The sequence below is a fragment of the Pteropus medius genome, unplaced genomic scaffold, assembly GCF_902729225.1.
Source record: "Pteropus medius unplaced genomic scaffold, Ma_sr-lr_union100, whole genome shotgun sequence".
NCBI classification, from domain to species: Eukaryota; Metazoa; Chordata; class Mammalia; order Chiroptera; family Pteropodidae; genus Pteropus; species Pteropus medius.
The window spans coordinates 1,109,910-1,137,406 of record NW_024349225.1 but is presented as its reverse complement, the minus strand read 5'-3'; the positions used below and the strand labels follow the sequence as shown (position 1 = coordinate 1,137,406).

Genomic DNA, 27,497 nt, shown 5'->3' with positions numbered 1-27,497 from the left:
AACAGAGACTCATGGATATGGACTACAGACTAGTGATTACCACAGAATAGGGGGTGGGGGAGGAGGGGAGAGGTAGATAGGGTAAAGGGCGTCGAATGTAGTGGGATAAGGGGAGGGTGAAGTGGGTAAAGGGGATCAAATATATGGTAGCTGAAGGAAACTGGACTTTGGGTGATAAACACACAATAGAATATGCAGATGTTAAATTATAATGTACACCTGAAATTATATAACTGTATTAACCAATGTTAACCTAATAAACTTAATTAAAAAAAAAAAACACCCTAAAAGATGAAAGATAACCAAAAAGTGTAGGGAATGGAGGGTAATCTTACCATTCTACTCAATACTGACCATGTCTTTCCTAAGATAGTTAAAATATATAAAATTTGGTCTTCATCAATAAAAACCTTTAGAAGAAAGTACAACAGAAAATAACATAGATGATTAAAGTATCTGAAAATAAGTATACAAAAAGCTAAAGGAACTGGAAATGTGTGGCCTAAAGAGGCGAGACTGAGAAGCAACTTTAATGACCTACAAGTACACAAAAGATTCTTTTCAAGGAGAATGTGGAGACTGAACATTTTCCAACCTCTATTCAGAGGAAATCAATTTAAATGGGTTTAAAAAACATTTAATGTATGAAAGAATTCATGTAAGAATTAACATATAATTTAGTGAGATATTTTATATCATGTGCCTGGAACATTGCTTGGGACATGGTAAACACTAACAAAATCCTAATTTTCTAAGAATCTTTTTTTTCCTGTAACCTTTTAAAAGCAGAACAGATTCTACATGAACCTTGAATAGTTTACATATGATCAGCCTAGTTTTCCCCCTGCTCTTTTATCTATAACTATTAAAAAGGTAATAATATTCACAATTAAAAAGATCAAAGTAATAAAATTTCCTCGACTTTAAATAAAGATAAAAGATGTTCCTTTTCAATTTCTGTACATAAATGTTAGTGTATTAGGCTATGATCTCTATCATTTTTTATTCTTAGAACATGCAAAAATTTTAAATACAGTATCTGGCCAAGAGCCATTTGAATGTGAAGGTGTACATTATAAAATATGGATGTCCCCAGTTTAAATTTCTGATTATACAGACCATAAAGAAGAGCCTCTGGTCCCTAACATTCGAGTTATTCTTAAAAAGAATATTCTAGTCAGATCCTACATACTTATATATTCTAGTCAGTTCCTACATAATACTCTAGTCTATATTCTAGTCAGTTCCTACATAATTACATTGTAATTAACTGGGCTACCAAAGAAAATAATTGATAAAAAAGAATGAAAATAATACACAATCTGCCTGCATTCCAGGCTGATACAGCAGCCAAGCCTCCCTAATTATCTAAAAAGTAGGTATACAGAAAATTATTATCTTGTTGGTCCTCAATAAATATAAGGCACTAATACTTAGTAAAGAAATTAAATTTCCCTGCTATCATATTCTATTCCAGAATGGTTTTTACTTTCGTCCACTTAATGTTTTTGGAAAGTCAGGTTTGCTACAAGTTCATTAATTCTTCATAAAATAAAGTGTGTCCAGTAAAAATGCTAAAAAAAAATAAAAAACATAACTTCATTAATAATCATGTTAATATTACACTTAGAAGGATATGACCAATCCCCTATGACTAGAAAAGGCCTTTGTTTCTTTATTCTGTTCATTTCATTATTCCACTGCTCATTAGCATTTTCATTACTGTGAAAAAAAGTAAAAAGGTAAACTGTAAAAGAGCACATATTTACAAAATTAATGAAAAGGACTGGAGAAACAAAAATTTGAAAAGTTCTGAAATTGTGCATATTCCCTCATTAAATTTAGTGTTTATTTTTCACCATATCAAATTAATTTCTAGCCTCAAGGATCTGATAAGCTAAATGTAAAATGTAAACTTTTAATATAAAACATAAAATTCCAGGTCAACTGACTCAAAGTACATTAACAGGGAAAGTAATTTTCATTGAACAAACTTCTTCAGTGTTACAACTCTCCATAATCTTATTTATCAGAGCAGTTTTAATATTTCATTCTAAAACAAGATGATGATATAGCAAAAATCTATTGACAAATCCTATAAATCAGCTCACTAAGAATTTAGTAGTTTCTGATGTCCCTGGACCATTTAATTGGCAAATTTTAAAACTGTATGGCAAATTTTAAAACTGTATACCAAATTTTAGTTACCAGAAAGATTTCATATAAACATACATGCCTAGGACAGAGCCTTTTAATCAGGAAATCATGGATGTATGAAAATTTCTACTGTGTCTCCATGTTTGTGTCTTGGGAGAAAACCCGTTTTTTAAAAAACTTATTTTAAAAGCAACTCGCCACCTCCTAAAATGTTAAGAACCACTAGTTTCAGGGAATTTAAATATAACTTCAAATCATACCAGTGAAAAACAAAAAGCATCTTGTTTATTTGGCTGAATTTCCACTGTTAATTTCCATGGGCATATAAAAATATATTAATCTTTCACTAATCCTAGGACTCCTCTTCCACCTTTTTAGCTGTATACGTGCTAAACAGAGTAAATTAATAATGATGTAAACTATTGCTTAAAGTATCCCAAATAGAGTATAAATTTCTTTCTCATCATTTATAGTAAGAAAAATGAAATGACCACTAAAAAATGTATGTTCTGGCAAAATAAAAAATCTGACAATGTAATTTGAAGTAATACCTAGCACCCATATATAAAGCAGGGTTCCTCTCTACCTCCCAGGGACTAAGTAGAAAACTGCTGATGTTAATGATTATCCATCCTATTGTCACTAAAAATAAATCATTTTTCATTTTATTCAAGACAGACTGTTCTCTCCAATGGTTCTACCCTGTGGCAAGCTAACCCAACACCCATTCCTTTCTCTTTGCCTGTCTCTACTACTGAAGCTGGAAAAACTAAATATTCACTGTCAGTCTGCCTTACAACTAGAGTAACAGAAAAAGAAAACAGGGATAGAAAGAAGAAAAAAAACAAACAGAATGAAGAAAGAGATGAAAAAAAAAAAAAGATTTCAAGAGAGAGAGAGAAACAGAGGCAAAGAAGAGCCAACATATGAATAGCAAGCAAGCACTCCCAAAGAAGAAAAAGCAGTGGAACAAAAAAAAACATTAAAAAACTATCACTGAAGAAAACTTTTCATAAGTCGAAGTGGACTTTTATAGTGAAAGAACACTATTCAACTACCCAGAAAAATCACCACTTATGTATAGACCAGTAAAGCAATTAGCCATTAAAGGAAAAACATTCTTTGGGCATCCACGCAAAAAAACTAGGTCTTAAGGGAAAGAAAATCAGACTGAAATCAGAAGACAAGAGAATGACATATTTAAGGTACTTCAGGAAAAAGCTGAACCTAGGATTTTATGTCAAATCAAGTTTATCTTTAAAATAAAAGTTACAAACTGCTATTAAACATGCAAGAACTCAGGGCATAAGGTTCCCATGAGCCCTTCTCCCAAAGAATGAGCTCCAAATTACCAAGAAATGATTAGAGAAACTTTGACTTAAAGATTGATGGTAAACATTAATTACCTGTAGAACTATTAACAAGTGATGGGCATAAAGGTGACAGAATAGTATACAATTAGTTACATGTTCTAAACATGTAGGTAATATACAACTCTTAAAAATGGGGAGTTGGGGGAAGGATAGAGAAGAGTATATGAATAGCAGAAGATTTTAGGTCATTATCTTAAAATATAAAGTCATATTTGAAGCATTAGGCAAAATCCTTTGAGCTTGGTGACTTTTACTTTTTCCCTCAGAGCCTTGCTTATTTTAAAAATAAGAAAATTATTTGTAATCTGAAGATGTCATCTGAGTATTCTCAGAGCATTTTAACTAGACATTTAAATAAAACAAAACCCAACGCATAGTAAAAAAAAAAAAATCAATGATCATAAAGACTAGATATGCAAGAACATGAGTAAAAGAAACACTAAACACATGTGAGTATATTTTATAACTATAATGGAATCTTTGTAGCAATTCTCATAATACAGCATAAGTAGTATAAGATGATCTACCTGAATCCTACCTAAAGAGTTCTAGTTACTTGAGTATCAAGTGAGGTAATGCCAATCTGATTCAGTTGAGTGAAGCCTAGTCATATGATATTAATATTAAAGCCACAGATTTGAGATGTTTGAATGAAGTAGACCTAGATAAAATTAGTTAGGAAACTTTAACAAGAAGAGTTTTGGTCTTGCCTATATAATAAATTTTTATTATCTATTTTCCAATTAGTCTGAGGAGTGAGTTGTCACTTGATAGCATTTAAGACAAGAAGACTATCCCTCCTTAGTCTGAACTAAAAAGATGTACTCCAGAGATGGGACTTCGGGAATGACAGTGTGAGGACTCTGGTGAACTTGCTGTTCCATAGAAACAATGAAAAACAATTGGAGATGGTAGAAGAAAGAATAAGTGAATGTGAAGATAAGTTGATAGAAAGTATCCAGTTAGAGATGGAAAAAAAAAGTATGAATGAAAAATGAACAGAGCTTCAGAGCTGTGGGGTACCATCAATCGTAACAACATAGCATGAGAGGCTCCAAAGGAGAGGAGAAAGAGGCAGAAAATGTTTGAAGAAATAATGACCACAAACAACTCAACTTTGATGAAAAATATTAATTTACAAAATGAGCTCTTAATTGGAACTCCAAGTAGAATAAAGTCAAAGAGGTCCACATCCAGAACATCATAATCAACTGACAAAAGTCAAAGACAAGGAAAAAGTGCTCATAACAGCAAGAATAAAATGTCACATACATGAGGATTCTAATTAAGGTTAACAACTAACTGACCTGTCACCAGAAAACCATGGATGCCAGAAGACCAGTGGGATGATATCTTCAAAGTGCTGAAGGTAAAAAGCAGTTAGCCAAGAATTCTATATCCAGCTAAACTCTTCTTCAGAAATAAAGGAAAAAGTAAGACAGTCACAGATAAACAAGCACCGAGAGAATTCATCACTAACAGACCTGCCCTACAAGGAACACTAGAGGGAACCCTTCAGCTGAAATGAAAGGATACCATATGCAACTTGAATGCATAGGAAGAAATAAAGAGCATGGTTAACGTAACTATATAGGTAAATGTAAAAGACAGTATAAATGAATTATTTACTTATAACTTTTATTTTACTGCTTTACAAGGCAACCTCATAATTACAAAACTGTTGGTGAGCACAGTTTGACAATTTGTATGACAATACTACCACATATAACCACAAAGGAAGGGGAGGAAATGGAGATATGTTAGATCAAAGTTTTGTATATTACTGAAATTAAGTTACTATTCAAACAAACTAGATGTTTTAAGATGCTAACTGCAATCCCCATACTAAAAAAATAACTAAAAATATATAGTTAAAGAAACATGGGACATAAAATAAAATGGTACCCTAGAAAATACGTATTTAATATAAAAGGCAGTAATGAGTAAAGGAACAAAAATGACATAAGATATACAGAAAATGGCAAAATTGAAGTGGTAAAAATTCTACTTTATCAACAATTACATTAAATGTAAATGTATTAAACATTCCAGTCAAAAGACAGAGACTGTCAAAACTGATTTAAAAAAAGCATAGTCTAACCATATGCTGTTTACGAGACACAATTTAGATTCAAAGAAACAGATTAAAAGTAAAAGAATGGAAAGATATATCATGCAAACAGCAGCCAAAAGAGAGCTGAGTGGCTACACGAATATCAGACAAAATAAACACAGAAATTTACTAAAGTTATGATGATAAAAACCATTCATAAAGAAGATATAACAATTATAAACACATACAGTTAACAAGACTCCAAAGTACATGAAGCAAAAACTGACAGAATTGAAGACAGGAAAAGACAATTAAACAATAGTTGGAGACTTCAATATCTCACTTTCAGTAATAGATAGAACTAGACAGAAATCAAGGAAAGAGAAGACTTGAGCGACATTATAAACCAACCACACCTACTAGGTTTCTACAGAACACCCTACCTAACAACAGAACACACATTCTTCTGAAGCACAAATGAAACATTCTCCAGGATACACTGTAGGCCATGAAATAAGCCTCAATAAATTTAAAAGGATTGAAAACATTCAAAGTGTATTTTCCAAGCATAACGGAATAAAATTAGACATTAATAACAAAGAAATGTAGGAGCCACAAATATGAAGACATTAAACATACTCCTAAATAACTATTAAGTTAAAAAAGAAATTAAAAGAGAAATTAGAAAATATTTTCAGATGAATGAAACCAAAAACAACCTATCAAAACTATGGGCAACTGATGTTAAACAAAAACATGCAGTTTATGTTAACAGCTTTAGTCACAATTGCCAAAAGGAAGAAAGCGCCCTAATGTCTCATCAACTGATTAATGGATAAACAAAATGTGATATATCCATACATCAGAATCTTATTCGGCCATTAAAAGGAATGAAGTATTGATACATGCTACCTACCATATTGACATAAACCTTGAAAATATGCTAAGTGAAAGAACCGAGACACACAAGGCCATTCCATTTATATTAAATACCCAGAACTGGCAAAATCATAGAGAAAGTAGACTGGTAGCTGTCAGGAGTTGTGGGGATGGGCGAATAGGAAGTGACTGCTAATAATAAGAGGGTTTCCATTTGGAGTGATGAAAAGTTCTGGAACTGGATAGTGATGACGGTTGCAGAGCACTGTTAATGTACTTAATGCCACTGAATAGTACACTTTAAAATGGTTTACATGGTAAACAAGTATATTTTATCACAATAAAAAACATGAAAAATATTTTGGGAAAAGAAAATAATGTTTAAAAAGCTTATTAAAAGTAAAATACTTAAAATAGACACAATAAAAAAGAAAAAAAAAATCAAAAAACAAAAAAGACCCTAGACACTCAGATCTGAAAAAGAGAACCATCATCTCAGCAGAATATCATAAATGTAAAAATTGTCAATACGTAATTATGTTCCATACTTGTATGTGAGGCCAAGAAGCCTCAAGTGTGGGTTCATCTTCTTCTGGGTCAAAATCTGGATTATCGCTTGGAGGAAGAGTACGGAAGATGTTAGCACTTATCTGTAAAGAAAAATAAATTTAGATTTATGTTCTTTGTTGCATAATTGAATTCAACAATGCGAAATAAAATATTTTTAAGAAAAAAGTTGTGGCTGTAAGCTTAGTTCAAAACCATAAACCTCTCCAAGATATGAAGACGGCAGCACTCATTTTCCTCTTCCCTTTCCCATAACTGACTTCTTTCAGATGCCAAGCTACTGAAGATTACAGATTACCTCTTGATTCCTTGTCCTTAAATTACGAATTGTTCTTTCCAAGTTTTGCTTTCAAAAAAGAGGCGGGTGGGGTGGAATTTGGGAGCGGGAGAAAGTATAAAATTCCTAACTCTACCTAGCCCTAACTTGATTCTTTCCATCTTTCTACAACTCCCCCAACCCCATATTCTAACCCAGCCATTTACTTACCTTACAAATATCTCCATTTTTATACAATAGGTACCACACCAAGGAAAAGGAGGGTGTAGAATATCTTCACTATTATAGACATAGTTTAATACACCATGATATTTTAATTCACTGTATCTCATCTACTTTGAGCCTTTTTTTAAAAAATTAATCTCTCTGAAATCAGAGTGTGCTTTGAGAGCCATTTTAGATTCAGTGACATACAGTATAATTTTACCTTTCACACTTAGTACCAAGGTGAATTACATATCCTTTTTCTCTAGGAAAGGACAGATTGTGGTCCCAACTCACAACTCTTTGAAGAATGATGGACAGACAGACCAAATGGTTTAGTAAACATTTAAGGCCATATAGTAAAGGGTTGGTCATTTGAGATAAACTATTTGGGGAACAGAGTATGAATAAGGGGCATTTATCGTAGGCCAAAAAACTGCTAACAGTCAATCACTATAACCATTAGACTAGAACATAATAATGTAGAATTTGATCTACTAGAACTTAAGCAGGTACATGAGGGCAGAACCAATAAATAGTTTGACGGATATCAATTTCACAGAGTGGCAGAAAGTCATAGATAGAGTTGAAAAGGAAATATATCCCACAAGAGGGCATAATTTGCTTTTGAAATCATACTTTTTAATGTTGGTAGTAAAAGAAAAAGTTAACCTGTAGCCGCCAATAAAATTAACTGTATATAACAATTACACTGAAGAGCTTTAAAGGACTAAGTAGGTAAGTTGACTTCACTCTTATCTAGAAATCAAATTAAGTATCTAGAAGTTTAAAAAAAAATACAAAACACATCCTTTTACTTGGGAAAAAAAATTAAACCCCAGAATTTATTAGCATATAGCAAATTACAGAATAATTTCACTCAAATATTTGAGTACTACCAATATCTAAGTAAACAGCTTTATAGAGATAAAAATAAAGTATCTTTCCCAGGACTTTCAAAATTGTTGTATACAAACCATTTAAAATCAGTAAAGTAGAAATACTGCTTTTTCTCTCTGAACTTTTTAAAATGATAAACAAAAAAAATAAGTATCAATATGGAATATTGATATTCTCAAATTGTCACTTTTTACTGTCTGTGGGAGTTTAGGAAGCCAATTTCATTTTGATTAGTATTCTTTCTATAGCTAATCTTAGAAAAAAAATTTAAGGCTTTTATTTCCATTTTTCGGAAACAAAACAAAACAAAACAAAACAAAAAAAACCACCACCAAAATTTCCAAAGTCCTTTTAACAGGTCTTCTAATATAATATGATGAAAGAAAAATCAACTAGTATATTAGGGCAAAATTTAACTTTCGTACACATTTTTCTCTTCTCCCAGTACATATATTGAGCAAGAGGAAGGAAATGAACTATAGGTTCTACTTGCTATAACCTTCTATACCCTGGTAACATTTAAACTTATTATGTACTCAGTGACCCTAATTTTTCCAACAGAATTTTTTGTATTTTGATATACACCAAAATACAAATCCTAAACAAATGTCTACTGTCTGATAGAGAATAAGGTTGAATTATTAAACAGTATCCTAAACAATCTCACTTCAATAAATTGGCAGTAATTTATTTTTCACATCAGATATTTCAAATATTTATATTTAACTTCTTAAAGGGCCTGAGTTTTGATTAGAATTCAAGTGTTATATAATCTATAAATATGATATTAAAATGTCCTAAATAAGAATTTTTTAGACCTGACTCCCTTACCCACCACTGAAATGTGGAGAGCCTCACAGTTTTTCACTGGTTTTCTCTTCTCCCTTTTAAATGTTCTCTCCCAGTGACTATTCAAACCCATGACATTAATCATCCATCAATCTGTATAATCATGAACCTACATCATTCTCCTAAGCACTATCTAATATAGTAGCCACCAGCCATTATGGGTATTGAATTCCTGAACTATTTATTATAAACAATGACAGCATCATTGGAATGAACGGATAATCTTTCAAATGAACTATTAAAAAAAACCAAAACATTCTTTTGAGTACATTAATTATTGTACATTTATTTAAAAATCTGTGTTTATAATTATGCCTCAGATCTTACTTGAATTTATATAAATCTGAGGAACATAAGTCTAGAGGCTTACCATTTTTACTATATCAGAATACGCTGATTCGACAATTACACCACGATTAGTTGAAACATACTCAACCAGTTCGTTCAGTGTTGCTCTTTTAATTTCTTTGCTCTTCAAGTCTGAAACAGAGTCCATGAAATCAAACAGTATACAACACTGCTGCAACTTCTGACAGAAAAGCTCCTGTTGTTCATTTGAAGTGGCATCTATAAATAAAAATAAAGAAAAACTTAGAAATAACCTACTTAGAAGTTACCTTTATGTGCTTATTAATTTTGTAGGAGCTGTTCACGTACAAAAAATGAAACTTCTCTCAAAAATCTAGTGAGAAATTTACCTATCTAATGCCATCATTCATGCCAGAAACTGAGATTTATACTAGACTCTTCCTCCTCTTCCTACTCACAATCAATCAGTAAATGTTATTGATTCTGTTTCTTTAAGATATCTAGAATCTAACTTTTTGTCATTCCCACTGCCGTTTTAATAACTCTCATCATCTCTCATCTAGACTACAGCAATGATATCCTAACTGCTCCTCTTGCCTGGTGCCATAACCACTACAACTCTTGATTTATCCTCTAACCTATATTAAAAGCTAAACTCTTGCTAAAATGAGAATCTGATCATTCTCAGTACTCTTCAATGGTCCTCCAAAAATTACAGAATGAAGAAACTCCCCTAGGACTCTATACAAAATGCAGCTGCCTACTGTCAAGTCACCTCTCGACACTTTCCAGCATGCACCTTCATTTTAGTTAAGATATTCCCTGCCATTTCCTTAAGATTTAACAGTTTCCTCTGTCTGGAATGCCCTTTTCCCACATTTAATTAAGATTCAACATAAGCATATTCCCCTCTCTGATGCTTTCTTTATGGCACTCAAGCTAAATTGGTTGGTTAATCAGTTCACTTTTATCCAAATGTATCTTAGGTGCATATCTCTTAGTATTTATTGTGCTATGTGGCAATTATATTTTACATGGGTAACACTCCTAGAAAAAAACGAGGCCCTTAAAGATAGGAAATAAGTGTTATCTTTCTCTCTCTCCCTCTCACCTTCCTCTATCTTGCATCTAGCACAGTATCTGGCACATTACAGGCATTCAATAAATGTTTACTGCTTTATCTTCTACTTATTACAAAAATATGGCACATTATTGTGATTTGATTCTAACAAACGTATTAAATCCTTTTACTTCCAACATTCAAAAAATAAAACTTTAATTCTGAACTTTCAAATCTATAAACGAGGACCTTTGATTGTTTGTTGAACTAAAATCATATACTTCAATTCTGATATTTAGCTCATAATTCCTTCATTCAAAACCAGTATCTACTTTATATGAAAATATAGGTAGAAATCTTCATAAAAGTGATAACCTAACCAAGGATGCCTATGCACTTAAAACTCTCAGGAGCAGGAAGCTAGTGAAATTACTCTGACAACTATATTTAAGCTGCTGTCCTAAGAAAGCTGATTTAGATAAGGCACTGCTAAAATGTAGCAGGTCAGACATCTTTAATCCATTTTGACTGGTCAATTTTACTCAAAAATAATTTAAAACAATTTTTACAATAAAACAAATGTGGATATACTATAAAAATGACAAAATTAACATGAATTTTGAAGTAAAAATATAAAGATTCTAAAAAGATTTGAATTTGCTGCAGCCCATTTGCAGCTGTACCAGTGGAAACTTCTCCTATGGGAGTTCCACATGTACAAAGAACTGCTGCAACATTATTCCAGAATTAGTCATGGTTCTCTGCTACAGCAAGGCTGAGGTCTACAATCCTAAGATTGGTATCGGAATCCATGTAATATTAACAGATTATATGACATATTTGATGATCATTTTCAGAAATTTTTTGATTTAGGATCATCTTTAACAAAACTGCTTGAATAGAATATTTTAACATGTCCTTAAAAACAAAGATGAATTAAATTTGCAGTTTTTAATACCAATATGTTAAACAGTTCTCTTTACCCCATAATTAAACCTCATTCTGTTGGGGGTGTGAGTGAAGCACCATCTGGCTTATATACTGCATATAACCCTACCAGTCATATATTCGCTATCCTTATTCATCCCCAAATGTTCGTTAGTCATTCTAAGCAGAATCTGCTCATTCTCTGAGAAGTCAGCTGTATTTTAAATGGTGTTTTCTTAAACCCTCTAGGGGTTTTCTCAAAGTAGTGATATGCATTCACTGTCAATAAATGATATCCACTTAATACTAATACTCAGTTGGTTTCAATTAATGTCTGCTTAATACTGATACGTAGTTTTAAAAACTAGAAGATGGACAACTCTAAGTTTCCTAATTATACTAAAATTATTAGACTGGGTGTGTATTATACACTAGAGAAGGGGTGATTATGTGAGCTGTAAGAATCTTCAACTCACACTGTATAGTAAATCCTCATAGTTCTCGGTTACTCACTAATATCTTTAAGATATCTATAAAAATATCTATATCATATAGCTTTATATTTTCTTTATCACCATATATACTTTTATATATAATTAAATTTCATTACAATGATGGCTTAGGGAAATAGATACCATACCTTTACAAGTTAATTCAGTTCTAACAGAGTTGTAAAATATTTTTTAGCTGTTTCTTATGCTGAAAGCAATATAAACTCATACAGTATTCCTTTTCAATATGTGGTCACCTTATATAGCCAGTCCTAGTCTCTCTTTCCTCCCCCTATTACTCCCTCTATGAGACATCACTCCTCCTCTTATTCTCCAAAGGCCATGCTGTTGTTCAAACTCTTTTCTCTACCTGAAATACCTTACCAAATTTCCTCCCTTGTGTTTCCAAATCCTATTCACCCTCTAAGAATAAACTTAAATCTTACATTCTCCACAAAATTCCCTTAGATCAGGAAGGACACAGTGATCCCTCCCTTCTCTGAATTCATTTCTCTGTAACACAATCTCAACCATATAGCTGAGCACACATTAGTATCCTAGGGCTTATATTTAAATATTTCTTTTATCATCCACCAAAAGATTTCAGGCTCCTCAAAGTCAAGGATCATTCACCGAGCAGGGTTCTCTTTTCATTTATTTTACATCTACCATAGGGCATATAAGGAGTTGACAAATACGTATTTGATGCTTGATAAAACTCTAAATTTGACAAATAAAGATTATGCACTGAAAAACAGGCTACAGAACAAAGAAAAGTTCAAAACAGGTGCTGGATATCAAAGGTGGTATAAATAGTGAATTATTACACCACGTTTATGCTTAAGAATTTATTACAATGACCACAATGACCATTTTTTATCAGCAACCAACCTTCGTGGTATATTTAAATGAATTAAATAACGATTGTGAAGGTGAGTGTATCATATATTTCAAAGTGGAATACAAACAATGCATTTTTCTTTTACACCACAGGCTAGTAACCCATGGTTAACATGTCAGAAGACACAAAATGATTTTCAGGATTGGCAAACAGGAGATTCAGGAACATGTTACTACATAAAAAAAGGAAGTTTCTTTTTCTAAGTACCTAACTCGAGTCTTTTCTGGAAATAAATTAATGTTTTTCACAGCTTTTCTATTCAGTAATCTATTTCTTAGCCTAAAGATCTGAATTTGTTTTTTCTCTTCCAGAGCAATATGCCAGCGTTATCTAATACTTGGGTGGGATAAGTCACATCTGGATCTTTCCAAACATTAGAAATATTTAGAAAGCAGATAACATGGGCACCAAGTTAAAACAGAAGTTTCCAATCCTCAATTATTTTTAGGTACCAGGGAACAGAAAAGTCTTTTTCTACCTAACCCTTCCTGTAAGTGCGTGTTCTATTAAGCAGTCTGCTGTGCTAATTAATAAATTATAATATTACTAACATTAGTGCTTCCCTCATGCCAAATACAATTCTAAATGTTTCATATGTGTTAATTTAACTTTCAAAACAATCTTTTGAGGTTAGTTCTGAAAGTTAGAAATGATTTCCTGCCTTCCAGAGATTAGAAGCAGGTTGAGAAAGCAAGATACAAAACATGAAATGATAATGCTATCAGGCAATTAACAAATATAAACAGTATTGCCATTTACTATGTGTGTGTGTGTGTGTGTGTGTGTCCTATTCTGTACATAATCTGGAATTAAAAAGAATTTTGGTGCTTATAAGATCAAATTTAAACAGAACAATTAAAAATAAAATCATAACATTAAAAGCAGCAAAGATATAGATATTACAAGGTATTTGACCACTATATTTTAAGCAATTTCTTTGTGCTGAGTTTCCTGGCAGCTAAGGTCAAAGAGCTGAGGAAGAGCAGACCAGATTGTAAAAGATTATGAGAGCAGAGGAAGTGCCTGACTTCTACTGTTGATTGGCTTCTAGGTTCAAGACACGATGCAACATTTTTATACAGGTTAAAAATATTTTTATAATGGTTACCTTAATAAGATGATGATGATAGTTTTTTCATCATGAAAAAATTATGAAATTTTTTTTTTGCACTTATAGATTTTAATATGTCCCAACTTTTAGGCACCTTTCTGAAACATCAGTTACAATGAATTTTCTCATTAGGAAAAAAAACATATATTTCAATAGGATGAAAAAAGGCCAGACCATATTCTGGCTATATTTCATAAATATGAATAACAATTTGTAAGAAAAAGAATGCATAATAATTCTCTTTGTTAAATGTAATGAGTACTGACAGTATCTACACTGGCCACTTTATACTCCAGCTTCCCCGTTATGAGAATGCTTGCAAATGAAGTTTATTGTACTCAATGATGTTTCAATCTGGCAACGTCTTACATGTAAGCGGTAACGTCAAATTACTTGGCTATTTTTACTGGCTTAATATTGATTATCCATTTGCCATTTTCAATGTGGATAATGTCCATTCTGATTCCTATGGTGATAGCTTCTTCCCCTGGGATTCTCCCTGCAATACAAACTGTTTTCTAACAAAATTTCACTTACTAGATGCTTAAAAATAAAAACATCTCTGGAAACACACAAGTTCAAAGGAAAAATTTTCAAAATACTTTACAGTATTACATCATACAGTAACTGGAATGATGGATACTAACAGTGTAATTATTTTGCATCATGCCTGAAGTATGACGCAGTGTTTGCTCAGTCACCTAGAAATTAATTACCCAAAGAAACCCAACATTTTTGTTGGAACAGTTTAAACCAGGTCTTCTTGAAATGACATATCTATTTCAAACAAATATTAATTTCTTCCAAAATGTGTAAACATATCAGAGCAAATAAAGAATACATATTTAAGATCCTAGTGACTGCCATTTAAACAAAGAGAAAAGGCTATTCCTGCGCATAACCCTATTAGTATATTTTGACCTCCCTACATATTTACCTGGGAGTAATTCAACCCCTAATATAGTGTATCAGAGTCCACATATTTAAGTCTATAATGTTACCTTGAGGAAACTTGAATGTTAAATAACTGGAAATACCAATTTATATTTATCTCTTAAATAATATCAGTGCTAAGGATTTACTAAATGTGGTCTTCTAAAAATATTACTAAATCTCCAATATAAACTGCATGAAAATTATGAAAGATACAAGAAAACTGCAAAATCAAAGAATTATTTAAAAAGCAGATGTGCCTTGCCTTGCAAATTACATAATTAGTTTAAATTTGACTGGATGAGTTTTTTAAACACATCTTAACTATCTTCCACTTTATTATGACTGAAATTTGATCCCACTAAAAAATCCTTGTATGGTCTTAGGCAGAGGGAGAATCAACTCTAAGAAGTAAGGCATTTCATCTTTGGATAACTAAATTCCTTTAATTTTTAAATTTATTTATTTTACTTTTAAGTATACAGTACATTGGTTAGACATCTATATAGTTCATAAAACAATCCCCCCAAATGCTCCCTCCCTCCCCTGGCCCTCCACCTAGCCAGCGTATTAATGCTAACTGCATTCCCTATTGCCATGTTCCCCATCTGCTGCTCCCCATCCCCATGACCATCCATCAGATACTCATTTGTACTTCTTTAACCCTTCCCTCCCTTTTCCTATTCCCCCAATCCTCCCTCTCGTCTGTCACCAAATTGTCCACTATATTTGTGACTCTGTTTTTGATTAGTTTATTCTGTAGATTCCGCAAATAAGTGAAATCTTTCTCTATCTGACTTAAATACCTTCTAGGGCTATCAAAGCAATATCTTTTTCCATCCCCTTCCTTTTAGTCTGTGTCTTTTAATATGAAGTGAGTCTCTTATAGGCAACATGTAGGGGTCTTGTTTTCCTTTCCATTCGTCCACTCTAATTTTTAGTTGGAGCACTTAATTCTTTTATATTTGAGGTACTTATTGATAGGAATGTAGTTGTTACCATTCTTTATTCCTGTTTTTGATACACGTTTTTTCTTCTTAAAGAAGTGCCTCCAACATTTCCTGTAATACTGGCTTGGTGGTGATAAAGACCTTTAGTTTATTTTTTGTCTGGGAAGCTCTTTATCTGTCCTGCAACTCTAAATGATAGCTTTGCTGGATAAAGTATCCTTGGTTGTAGATCCTGGGTCTTCATCACGTGGAATATTATGTGCCAAGCACCTTTCTGTCTTGCATAGTTTCTTTTGAGAAATCAGCTGCTAGTCTTATGGGTGCTCACTAGTAGATAATTATTTGCTTTTCTCTTGCTGCTTTTAATGTTCTTTCTTTGTATTTAACATCTGGCATTTTAATTATACGTCTTGGTGTGGGCCTCTTTGGATCCCTGATTTTGGGCATGATAACTGTTAACTTTTAAAACTCACAAAAGCCCTGCTAGGTCATCCCTACTTACTTCTAAATTCTTAAGTTTTTCTAGTACTCAACATGAAGATGTATCTGGTTTACACTTTAAGAAATACCACTCTAGAGAACTATTTTTCAAAGTGTACCATTGCTGGGTGGTAAGATCGTTTTACTGGTTCACGATGAGAATTTAGAAATATATATAAAATATCAGTATGTTGCATGTAAGAGTAATATTTCATAAATCTGTATATGAGTACTAAGTTGTAAAAATGTTTCTTACTATAGTCTGCAGTCAAAAAAAAGTCTGAAAGCCACTGCTCTACAATATGTAAAGTACTAGAAGAGCCCATACCACATAGCATGCTCAAGATCACAAAGCAAATCTGTAATAAAACTGAGATTCATATCACCTACAATGCAAGAATAAGTATAAGACGACTGTCTAAAATATCAATTGTTCCTTTAATAGCTATATTCTAAATCTTACCCACTTAAGAGATTCACAATGCATGTTAATTAAAAATGTCAAAGTTATCTCCTCCCCTTCACTCTAAAATAAGAGTAAAACGATATAAACCCACAGTAACAAAGAGAATAGAAGAAAAGGCAACAGACTCCAAAAAAAATTCTGGAAAACTTAAAATACATGAAGAAGTAGTAAGTGACAAAACCAAAACAGAGCAAGTCACATCCCAGAAATAACAGAAGGGAATTACAGACAAGGTTCTTACAGAACTCCAGATTCAAAATGCCTGCTAAAATAGAGAATGGGATTAAGACAAGTGCTAAAAATAGGTGGATCATATCTATCTATGTGCTGAATAGTCTACTACCCCACTCCCAAAGACAGTCAAGCATTCATACTCCGGGGTGCGGGGTGAGGGGAGGAAGGAATGGTCTTACCTAAAGAAACTAAATAGTCCCAGAGTCATATGTTCTAGCTTTTACATGCCCAATTACTCTGAACAAAAGCAGTCAATAAACCCCTTCCAGCTTCTAGAGTGATTTTTACTGTGCACTTATGCACATTAATAGAATAATAAAGGATCACCAGACATTAAAAGAAAGCCTATAACTAGAAAGAAAACTAAACAAACAAAATGACCCCAAAGGGATAATTTAGCATAATACTGTGAAATATCAGATACCCTGGAGAAAAGTCTAAAAGCTTTCAGATTTAAAAAAGAAAATCACTCACGAAAGAACCAGAGGCCGATATCTATCAGATTTCTTTTCAGCGAGAGTGAAGTCAGAAGATAACTATTAGAATTCTAATGCCATCTAGAATTTTGTAACTAGCAAACAACTATATAAATAAGGCATTAAGTGTTCAATAAAAGCATTTCAGACAGGTAAATACAATACTTGGAAAACTTAGCACCCTCATCTTGCTTAGGAAATTACCTGAGGATACAATGCAGCAGTAAGGGAAAGAGAAAAGAATGGAATCCAGGAATAGGAGAAATCAATTCAGGAAAGCAATAAAGGCCTAGAGAGCAACTACGTTATTTACAGCAGGAGGAAAAAGGCCCCATGAGGTGGTGTTGAGAAAAGGATGAACAGGATAGCTTAGAGGGAGATCTGGAGGGAAAAAAATTGAGAGTGTGTTATAGGTATAAGAAAAAGAGACCTAATAGAAACTCTAGGAAATACAGAAAAAAAAAAAAAAATATATATATATATATGGAAATGTAATATTATGTAGTTTTGAAGCCTATACAGTCACACAACATAAATCTTTCCACTGACTTTCAATTTTTAGAATTTACAACTTAGAGAAAACTTAATTATAGCTAGAGAAATGTTGCCATCCTTAAAATGTAAAGTGAAAATGACTAAAGTTGAGTATGAAAGGAGAGGAGGAAAAAGTGAGAGGTGCTACCTTTTCAACTTAATTTTGTCTCCCTTGTATATCCATATTCCATTCATACTGATACTTAAAGTTCCCTGGATGGTCTGTCTGCACATGCACTGGTTGGAATGCACTCACTCTCTCATCACTATTCTTTCCAGAGGTAAATAAAGAGTGCCCATCCAAACACTAACCAATGAGGAAAAAACTTTAGCCACAATCTACAAAGACCATTAAATGCTATTACTTCTCGTTATGAGATGGAGAATCAGGATATTTTAGCCTAATACTTAAAAAATTCCCCTTGTTTTCAATCCACACTTATCAAGTATAGTAGTTTTAAAATTTGTCCACAAATTATTTGACACTCCTCTCTTCAAAAGGTAGAGTTTATTTCTCCTCCTGTGAATGTGGGCTAGACTTAGTGACTTGCTTCTAGAGAATAAAGTCAGTACTACAGAAGTAATGCCATGTGCTTCCAAGTCCAGGTCATAAAAGTGAGGCTACATGACTTCCAAAGCTAATTCTTCCTGAAAAGATCCAGAGTCACAGAGTCCTCAAAGATCGTAGAATAAACTATTTGAGCAAAATAATACCTGTGTAGTTGAATATACAGCCTGGCTGTATATTCTGATTCATTTGATATTAGAAAACTTTGTAAGAATTTTTTGAAGAATATTAGAATCTTTAGGAAAATCCTATAAGGAAGTTTCACATTGTACTTTTTGGTGTCAGTTTATGAAACCTATTTAGGAAGACTGTACCATTAAATCAAGTAACCTTTAAGTTTCCCATGAAGCATGATGCTCATGAATTTTCAATGCTTGAGTCTATTCCTGCCTCATACATGCAGATACATGGTTTCTTTTTATCATACACAATACAAATATAAATTAATTAAGCTCATAACACAGTTACAAATGCTAATTTATTAATTTAGGATGAGAAATTATTCCATGTACTATATTAGAATATTCTAATTATTCTAATAAATTAATATTCTAATTTATTAGAATATTCTAATTTATTAATTTAGGATGAGAAATTATTCCATGTACTATATTAGAATATTCTAATTCAGACCTACAGGAGAATCCAAATCATAATCAGAATGATGTTTGCTGTATTATATTTCTATTGCTTAGTAACAAATTAAGCCAAATTTAGTGGCTTAAAACAATATTATCTATCATAGTTTCTTTGGGTCAGAGATTCAACAAGACACAACAGGGACAAGTTACCTTTGTTCAATGTCTAAGGCCTCAACTAGAAAACTAGAAAGCTAGGGGCTAAAATCCTGTGGAGGCTAAATGACTTATGTTTCACAGTTGATTCAGGCTTTTGGATGAAGGACTAGCTGGGGCTAGTGCCAGAACCCCTATTTGTAATCTCTCCATGTGGCCTGAGCTTTCTCACAATACGGTGACTGAGTCCCAGGGGCAAGTAATTTGAGAAAGCTAAAAAAAGACAAGCATGACTTTTATGAAGAAAATTATAAAACTTTTATAAAGTATATGAAAGCTATAAATAACAGTTATACCAGAAAGCTATAAATAACAGATATATCATATTCAGGTATGAGAAGACTCATTGGAGTCTCCTCCAATGACTCTACACAGGGAATGCAATTTGGATTACAACATGGTGTTTCAATCAACAGAGTGTTTTGTTGAAATTTGAAGAGTTGCTCCTAAAATTCATCTGGAAAAATAAAGAACTAAGAATATCCAAGATGATATTTAAGAAGATGAAGAAAGAGTTATCTTACCACAACAGTAATTAAAATTACATGGTATTGTGCAAGAATAAACAAAAAGTTCGCTGGAAAAAAACATAAGGTACCTGGAAATATGGCACTGTACATATACAGAAGATTAATGTATAATAGACTTGTTTAAAACAGAAGTAGAGAATTTTTAAAATTCTATAAATTACGTTAGGGCCACTGGCTATTTATATGGGAAAAAATTAGACCTCTCTCTCACATCATTTACAAAAATTAATTCTAAGATAACTTAAACACTAAGTCTGAATAGGAAAACTGTAAAAGGGGCTTTAAAAGTTGTCTTAAAGTAATTTTTAAGTAATTAACAGTTGCTGTATTATATTTCTATTGCTTAGTAATTGGTTATAAACCAATTATAACCAATTCTGAAATGGTATACAGAATGTACAAAAGAACATCTACAAATCAATAAGAAAAGGGGGCACATGAAACATAAATGACCAATAAGCATATGAAAAACATTCAACCACACTGGTAAGCAGAAAAATGTAAATATGTATACATGAATATGTGAATTAAATGAATTCATATGCTGTATATGTGAATTTATGTATTTAATGCCATACATCCAACCATACCCATTGCAATAAGGATGACAAAAAGTGTGGGCAAAATTTTGCTTCCAGCCCTCCCACTGGAAACTACTATAAACTGGACAAAATCTATGAAATTACTATTTTCAGATGTTGGAAAACAGGCAATATGGGACTCTGACCCCAAAAGAAAGGAAACAGAGTGAGCCCCATAATCACACCAGCTCTCTGTTAGCACCTTCTAGACTGTAACAGAGGGAGAAAATTCAAAATAGCAAGCAGCCTTACTAAGCTAAACAGACAGTGTGGAGATGAGGGCTACTGAGGTGACTGAAATTTGCATGGGAAAGTACTAAAGAGAAGGGAACTATACAGAGAAAGAATTTTCCATATTTCTATTCTAATGAAGTGAGGATATTTTTCTGTTTTATTCTATTTTTTGGCAAATTATTTTTGAATGTAAAACCAGCCTTGGATTCCTGGCATAAATCCCACATGATCCTGATGCATCGTCCTACTTGTAAGTTGCTAAATTCAATTTGTTAATATTCTGTATAAGATTTTTGCATCTATGTTTATAAAGGATATTGGTCTCTAATTTTCTTTTCTTGTAATGTTCTTGTCAGGGCTTCTAATTAGTATTCAATCAAATAGGTATAAGGTTTACTTGGATTTTTGTTTCTTCTTGTGTTAGCTTCAGAAAGCTGTTTGTTTAAGGAATTTTCTCAATTCCTCTAAGTTTTCAAGTTTACTGGCATATATGAATTCATTTATATACCTGAAAGCTATGAATTCCTAGATAAGATTAAGGTACTAACTATTGCTACAAAATAAACTAACATTTTAGTCCACAAGGAGAGCAACTTCTAGCAAGACAAGGTAAGGAGTTCCACAGATCTGCTCCTCAGCACAACTGATAAAAATTACTTTAAGACAACTTTTAAAGCCCCTAGAAATGGTCCTAAGGAAAACAGTAAATGAGGAAGCACCCCATGTGGATAAAAAAAAAATGGGGTTCTATGCAAAGTAACCTCACAGGGTGATCTGATCATAAATTCTTAACTAGGCAGGTCATGGTGGGTAGTCACACCCCAAGCAGATAACTTTTTAGTAAAAGGTTTATCTTTGCCTTAAGCAAGCCCTGTCCATTATTTCTGTGCATCTCCTTTAATACACCTTTGAAATAACCATCCTCGAGAGAGCACATAATCTTGTTAACTATTCTGTAATCCAATCTTCACCTTGCTTTCTCCCACCTCCATGTAGTCTTCTTTATGTCCCTTCCTTAATTTCAAATGCATAAAAGGGGCTGCAAAACACTGTTATTCTCCAGAGCATTTGAGATCTTGCTCCCTTGTATATGTCATCAGTTTGGCTCAAGTGAACTCTTACAAAAATTCTCAATAGATTGGACATTTCTTACATCAACATGTCCGTAAAAAGTATAGATCATAAATACAATAACAAAATGAAAAACTTACCAGAAGAACTCAACAGCATATGTGAACTGGCAGAACAAAGAATTAGGGAACTTTGAAGATAGATTGATAGAGATTATGAAATCTGAAGAACAGTGGGGAAAAAAAAAGATGAAGAAAAATGAACAGAGCTTCAGAGATCTGTAGGACACCAAAAAGTATATCAAATGTACATGATGGGAGTACCATAAAGAGAGGAGAGCAAGGAGTAGAAAAAAATATTTGAAGACATAATGACTGAAAACTTCCCAAATTTATTGAATAACAAGGACCAACATATCCCGGAAGCTCAACAAACTCCAAGAAGGAAAAATGCAAGGAGATCCAGACACATCACAGTGAAAGTGCTAAAAGTCAAATTACGGGAAAATCTCAAAAGCAGCAAGAGGAAAATAACTAGTCACTTCAAAGAAAAGACTGACAGTTGACCTCTTAGCAAAGACCACAGAAGCCAGAAAACAGGAGAATAACATATGCAAATTGCTCAAAGAAAAAAAAACTGTCAACCAAAAATCCTATATCCAGCAAAGCTATCCTTCAAAAATGAATACAAAATAAAAGACATTCCCAGATAAACAAAACTGATAGACTTTATTGCCAGCCGGCCTGCATTACAAGAAACACTAAAGGAATTCCTTCAGGCTGAAAGCAAGTAACCACAGAAAGTAATTCAAACACACACACACACACACACACACGCACGCACGCACGCACGCGCGCGCACATGCGCAAAAACCCAAAGAGCACCAGTAAAGGTAACTGTGTGATTATAAAAATATGAATGCATATTTTTCTTTCTTAAGTGATTAAAAAATATTATTTAAATATTATTTTTAAAATATTATTTAACTATTTAAAATTATTATTTAAAGCTAGTTTGGGTCATTGCCAATAACAGCACAAGGGAGGTAGGTGGGAACAAAGCTGTGCTGAGCTAAAGAAATAATTACGGATGGTAAAGTAAAAATTATAACAATGTATTACTGGATTTGTAACATTAATAAATGTAATTGTGTAACAATACCACAAAAAAGGGGGAAAGGAAATAAGAGGAATATAGGACTGTTTCTATATCTCACTAGAACTATCTCACTAGTACAAATCTGAGGTTAATATGTATATAAGCTCAAGAGCAACTACTAAAAATAAACTCAAAAAGATGTAATGAAAAAAATCAAACAAACTTAAACACTGCACTGGAAAATATTCACTTAATAGTAAAAAAAAGCAGTAAAGGAAGGGATGCAGAAAAAGAGACAGAGAAAACGAAAGTTAAATGGCATACATAAATTCAACTATATCGACAATTATGTTAAATACGAATGGATTAAACAATCCAATTGAAAGGCAGTGACTGTCAGACTGGATCAAAAAAGAAATGACTTAAGGGGGTGGGGCTCCATAGTGCAGTGATAAGCACGTCTGCTTCACATGCAGAAGGTCCTGGGTTCACGCCCCAGGTAGAGCCATGGACCATACCCCGGGTGCACCAGGCCCCCCAGGGTGTGCCAGGCCCTGGGTGCACGCCTAGAGCGTGTGGGAGGAGACATCCCCGCCTTCAGAGATCCAGTTAAGGGGAAATAGCACCATCCACAGGTCAAGGGTGGAAGTGGGGGGAGGTATTAAAGAGGGGGAAAAATGACTTAAGTATATGCTATCTTCAAAAGATAAACTTTACAGTCAAAGATAAAAAGAGAATGAAAGTAAAAGGATTTAAGTGATGTATCATGCTAATAACCACAAGAAAGCTGATGTGGCTATATTAATATCAGATAAACAGATTTTAAGACAAAAAAATGTATTAAAGGTAGAAAGTCATTTTATAATGGTGAGAGTCAACTGATCAAGAAGATGTAACAATTATAAAGATATGTGCACTTACTAACACAGTCCAAAATACACGAAGCAAAAACTAGCAGAAATGAAGACAGAAATAGACAATTCAACAATAATGGTTGGAGACTTCAATATCTCACTTTCAATAATGGACAGAACTAAGCAACAGAAGACTTAAACACTAAAAACCAAGTAGACCTAACAAACTTTTATAGAATGCTACAGAATTTATATTTACTATAGAATATAGAACACTCCACCCAACAGAATATATATTCTTAAGTGCACATGGAACATTCTCTAGGACAGACTATATGCCATGTCATAAAACAAACCTTGAAAATTTAAAAGCATAGAAATATTATAAAGTACGTTCTCTGATCACAAGGGAATGAAATTATAAATCGATAATAGAAAAAAATTTGAGAAACTCACAAAAATGTGGAAATTAAACAACATACTCCTAAATAACATGGATAAAAGAAACCAAAAGGAAAATCAGAAAATATTTGAAACAAATGAAGACACAACATACCAAAACTTATGGATGTAACTAAGGCAGTATTTAGAGGGAAATTTATAGTAGTAAATGCCCGTGTAAGAAAGAATTAAAGATCTTAGGTCAATAACCTATCCCTTGCAATTGCAAGTGACCAAGATAAGCCAAAATAATCTTGAAAAATAAATACAAAGTAGGAAGACTCAATCTTCCCCATTGCAAAACATACTACAAAGCAACAGTAATCAAGACAGCGTGGTATTTATAAAATAACTATATAAATAAATACAGAGGCCAGAAATAAAACCATGTGCCAACTGATTTTCAACAAGGGTACCAAGACCATTTAATGGGGGAAAGCAAAGTCTTCTCCACAAATGGTGCTGAGACAACTAGGTAGCCACATGCAAAAGAATGAATTTGAACTCTTACATCACATTCTATACAAAAATTAACTCAAAATGGGTCTAAGACCTAAATGTAAGGACTAAACTGTAAAATTCTTAGAAGCAAACGTAAATCTTCATAACCCTGGATTTGGGTAAGGATTTTTAGGTATTACACCAAAAGCATAAGCTACAAAAGATAATTTGGACTTTTCATCAAAATTAAACAGTTTAGCCTCAATGGACACCATTAAGAAAGTGAAAAGACAAAGGACTATGCCAAGAATATATAAAATTCTTACAGCTCAATGATAAAAAAACAAATAACTCAATTAAAAAATGGGCCAAGGATCTGAAGAGCCCTTTCTTCAAGGAAGATATATCACGTGTTCAATACATACATTAAAAGATGCTTGACATCATTAGTCATTAGAGAAATGCAAATCATAACCACAAAAAGATACCATTTCACAGCTATAGGATGACTGCAATCAAAAAGTCAGAATAAGTATCGGTGAGGATGTAAAGAGATGAGAATCCTCATAAACTGGTGGAGAAAATGTAAAATGATCAATGTGGCCACGGTGGAAAACTGTGGCAGTCCCTCAAGCAAGTAAACAGAATTACAATATGACCTAGCAATTGCACTCCTAGGTATAGACAAGAGAAATGAGAACATATGTACACACAAAAACTTTTACACAAATGTTTATAGAAACATTATTTATAATACCCCAAAGTGGAAACCCAAATGTCCATCAACTGATGAACTGATGAAAAAAACATGGTGCCATACGATGGAGTATTATTTAACCATAAAAGGAATGAAATACTGACACATGCTGCAACATGGATTAACCCTGAAAACGTTATGCTAAGTGAAAAGAAGCCAGTTACGAAAGACCAAATAAAATGTCTAGAATAGGGAAACATTTGGAGACAGAAAGTAGATTAGTAGTTGCCTATGGCAGGGGATGGAAACGAGGGGATGGTGGGTAACAGGTAAAGGGTGTGGTGTTTCTTTTTGAGATGATGAAAATGTTCTAAAATTGACTATAGTGACAGTTGTGCATTATGTGTGAATACAATGAATTGCTTACCTTAAATTACCTGGTATCTGAAGTATATCTCAATAAAGCTGTTTAAAAAATTTAGTCTAGTCCTGGTCTCTAAAATACTTTCATATCAAATACCCAAGACATTACCGAAAGACAGTAAAAGTTTAAAGATAAATTGTGGTTTAAAGATCAAATACCACTAATCAATAATCATGTATACTTCATTCAACCACATTGATTGTATATACCAACATGTATACAACACATGCCGAGAACACTTTTTTGGTCTTTATCCTGCCTATACTAATTTATACTACTAAATGTGATTGAGAAAAATTGTCATGGAACATGTAAATGAAAACCCAAAAACCACCACATAAAATGAGAGAGATAATAATATTTTATCAATCCAGTTATGTAGGGTTGAAGAGTTCACCGAATAAAAAAAATAATAAATTCAGTAGAGCAAGATACTTTCAAGTTTTCCCTTGTAGTTTTTCTGGTATTATTATCTCAAATGCATCTTACCAGAAAAATCTATACTCATAGTCTATACTTATTTCTCTCAAGACTTCAAAAATCAAGTAGAACACTTAAATTTTAAGGTATTCATTAATAAAAAGCCTTTCTCTTTTTGCCTATTTTCATAAGTCAATGTAATAAACTAAACTTCATAAGGATAACAAAATTATTCATTCATTATTAATAAGTTGTTCATTAGTCCTCTATTTTACACCTAAGAATAGTTTGAAGTACCAGGTGTCATAATTTGTAACAGAAATAAGTTTTATAAGTATAATTTTCCTTAAAGGAAAAAAAGTATTACATTCCCAATTACTGCTGCTCACATATTTGAAACCTCAAGTGGGATCTTATAGAGGATTCACGCTACAAATTACAGAACAAGTACTGTATCATAGCAACCCAGCAATACCACTACAGTACACGCTGAGGATGCAAATCCAAGATTCTAATTTAAGAAACTGGCACAGAATATAGGACATGTAGCTTTTTTTGGCAATACCCCTTGAACATTAATAACTAAGAGTCTAAAATCAGCTTTTATTTGAAACTTTAGAGGATCAAACTATTACAGAGTAACAATGGAAACACTTATTAACAAATGATTCACAGCACTGTAACTAAATATGACTTAGCTAAGGTTCTATGATTTCATTAAAACTGAAAATGATGAGGAAAATTATAGACATCACATTTTACGAAATTTAAATACAGGCACCCTGCACTTCTAATGCACAAATATATAGCTTTAAGAAAAACCCTAGAATACTAAAACTTTCAAGAGCATAAATTGCTTTACTCAATTACTATTCACATGTGAATATATCCACGACTACTGCATTATAGTAGGGTTAAAATATAGTGTTTAATTTTTATGTCAAATGAATTAACTGTTACATTTTGTATTCAAAAACCACTACTGTTAAAGTGGAAAATAACAAGGAATGAAGATGAGCTAATAAGGCATGTTATATAAATTCTTTGGAACATAGAACCTTGGATTTTAGAAAGCAGAATACTGAAAAACAAAGTCTCCTAGGAGAATGGAATATTTGTGTCATCTGCTTTCTTCAATTTCAATATAAAACCTGCTATTCATTAAATAAAACTGGTTTTTAGAAGCATATTTGTTTCTCACTTGGGACTTTTC

General features: G+C 32.8%; 1 protein-coding gene and 1 non-coding gene across 3 annotated transcripts in view; one reads left to right on the top strand and one right to left on the bottom strand.

Annotated features, from left to right (window-relative positions):
• PPP2R5A (protein phosphatase 2 regulatory subunit B'alpha) overlaps positions 1 to 27,497 on the bottom strand; it is a 64,926-nt gene that overhangs the window by 24,732 nt on the left and 12,697 nt on the right. For both annotated transcript variants that reach the window (XM_039881152.1, XM_039881153.1), the window contains exons 2-3: positions 9,630 to 9,826; positions 7,011 to 7,112 (exon numbers count right to left, since the gene is read on the bottom strand). In XM_039881152.1, coding sequence (XP_039737086.1) covers positions 7,011 to 7,112; positions 9,630 to 9,826 — 299 coding nt within the window. The remainder of the gene's footprint in view (positions 1 to 7,010; positions 7,113 to 9,629; positions 9,827 to 27,497) is intronic.
• On the top strand, positions 23,442 to 23,515 carry TRNAV-CAC (transfer RNA valine (anticodon CAC)). The gene has a single exon. It is a non-coding gene; the product is annotated as a tRNA-Val (tRNA).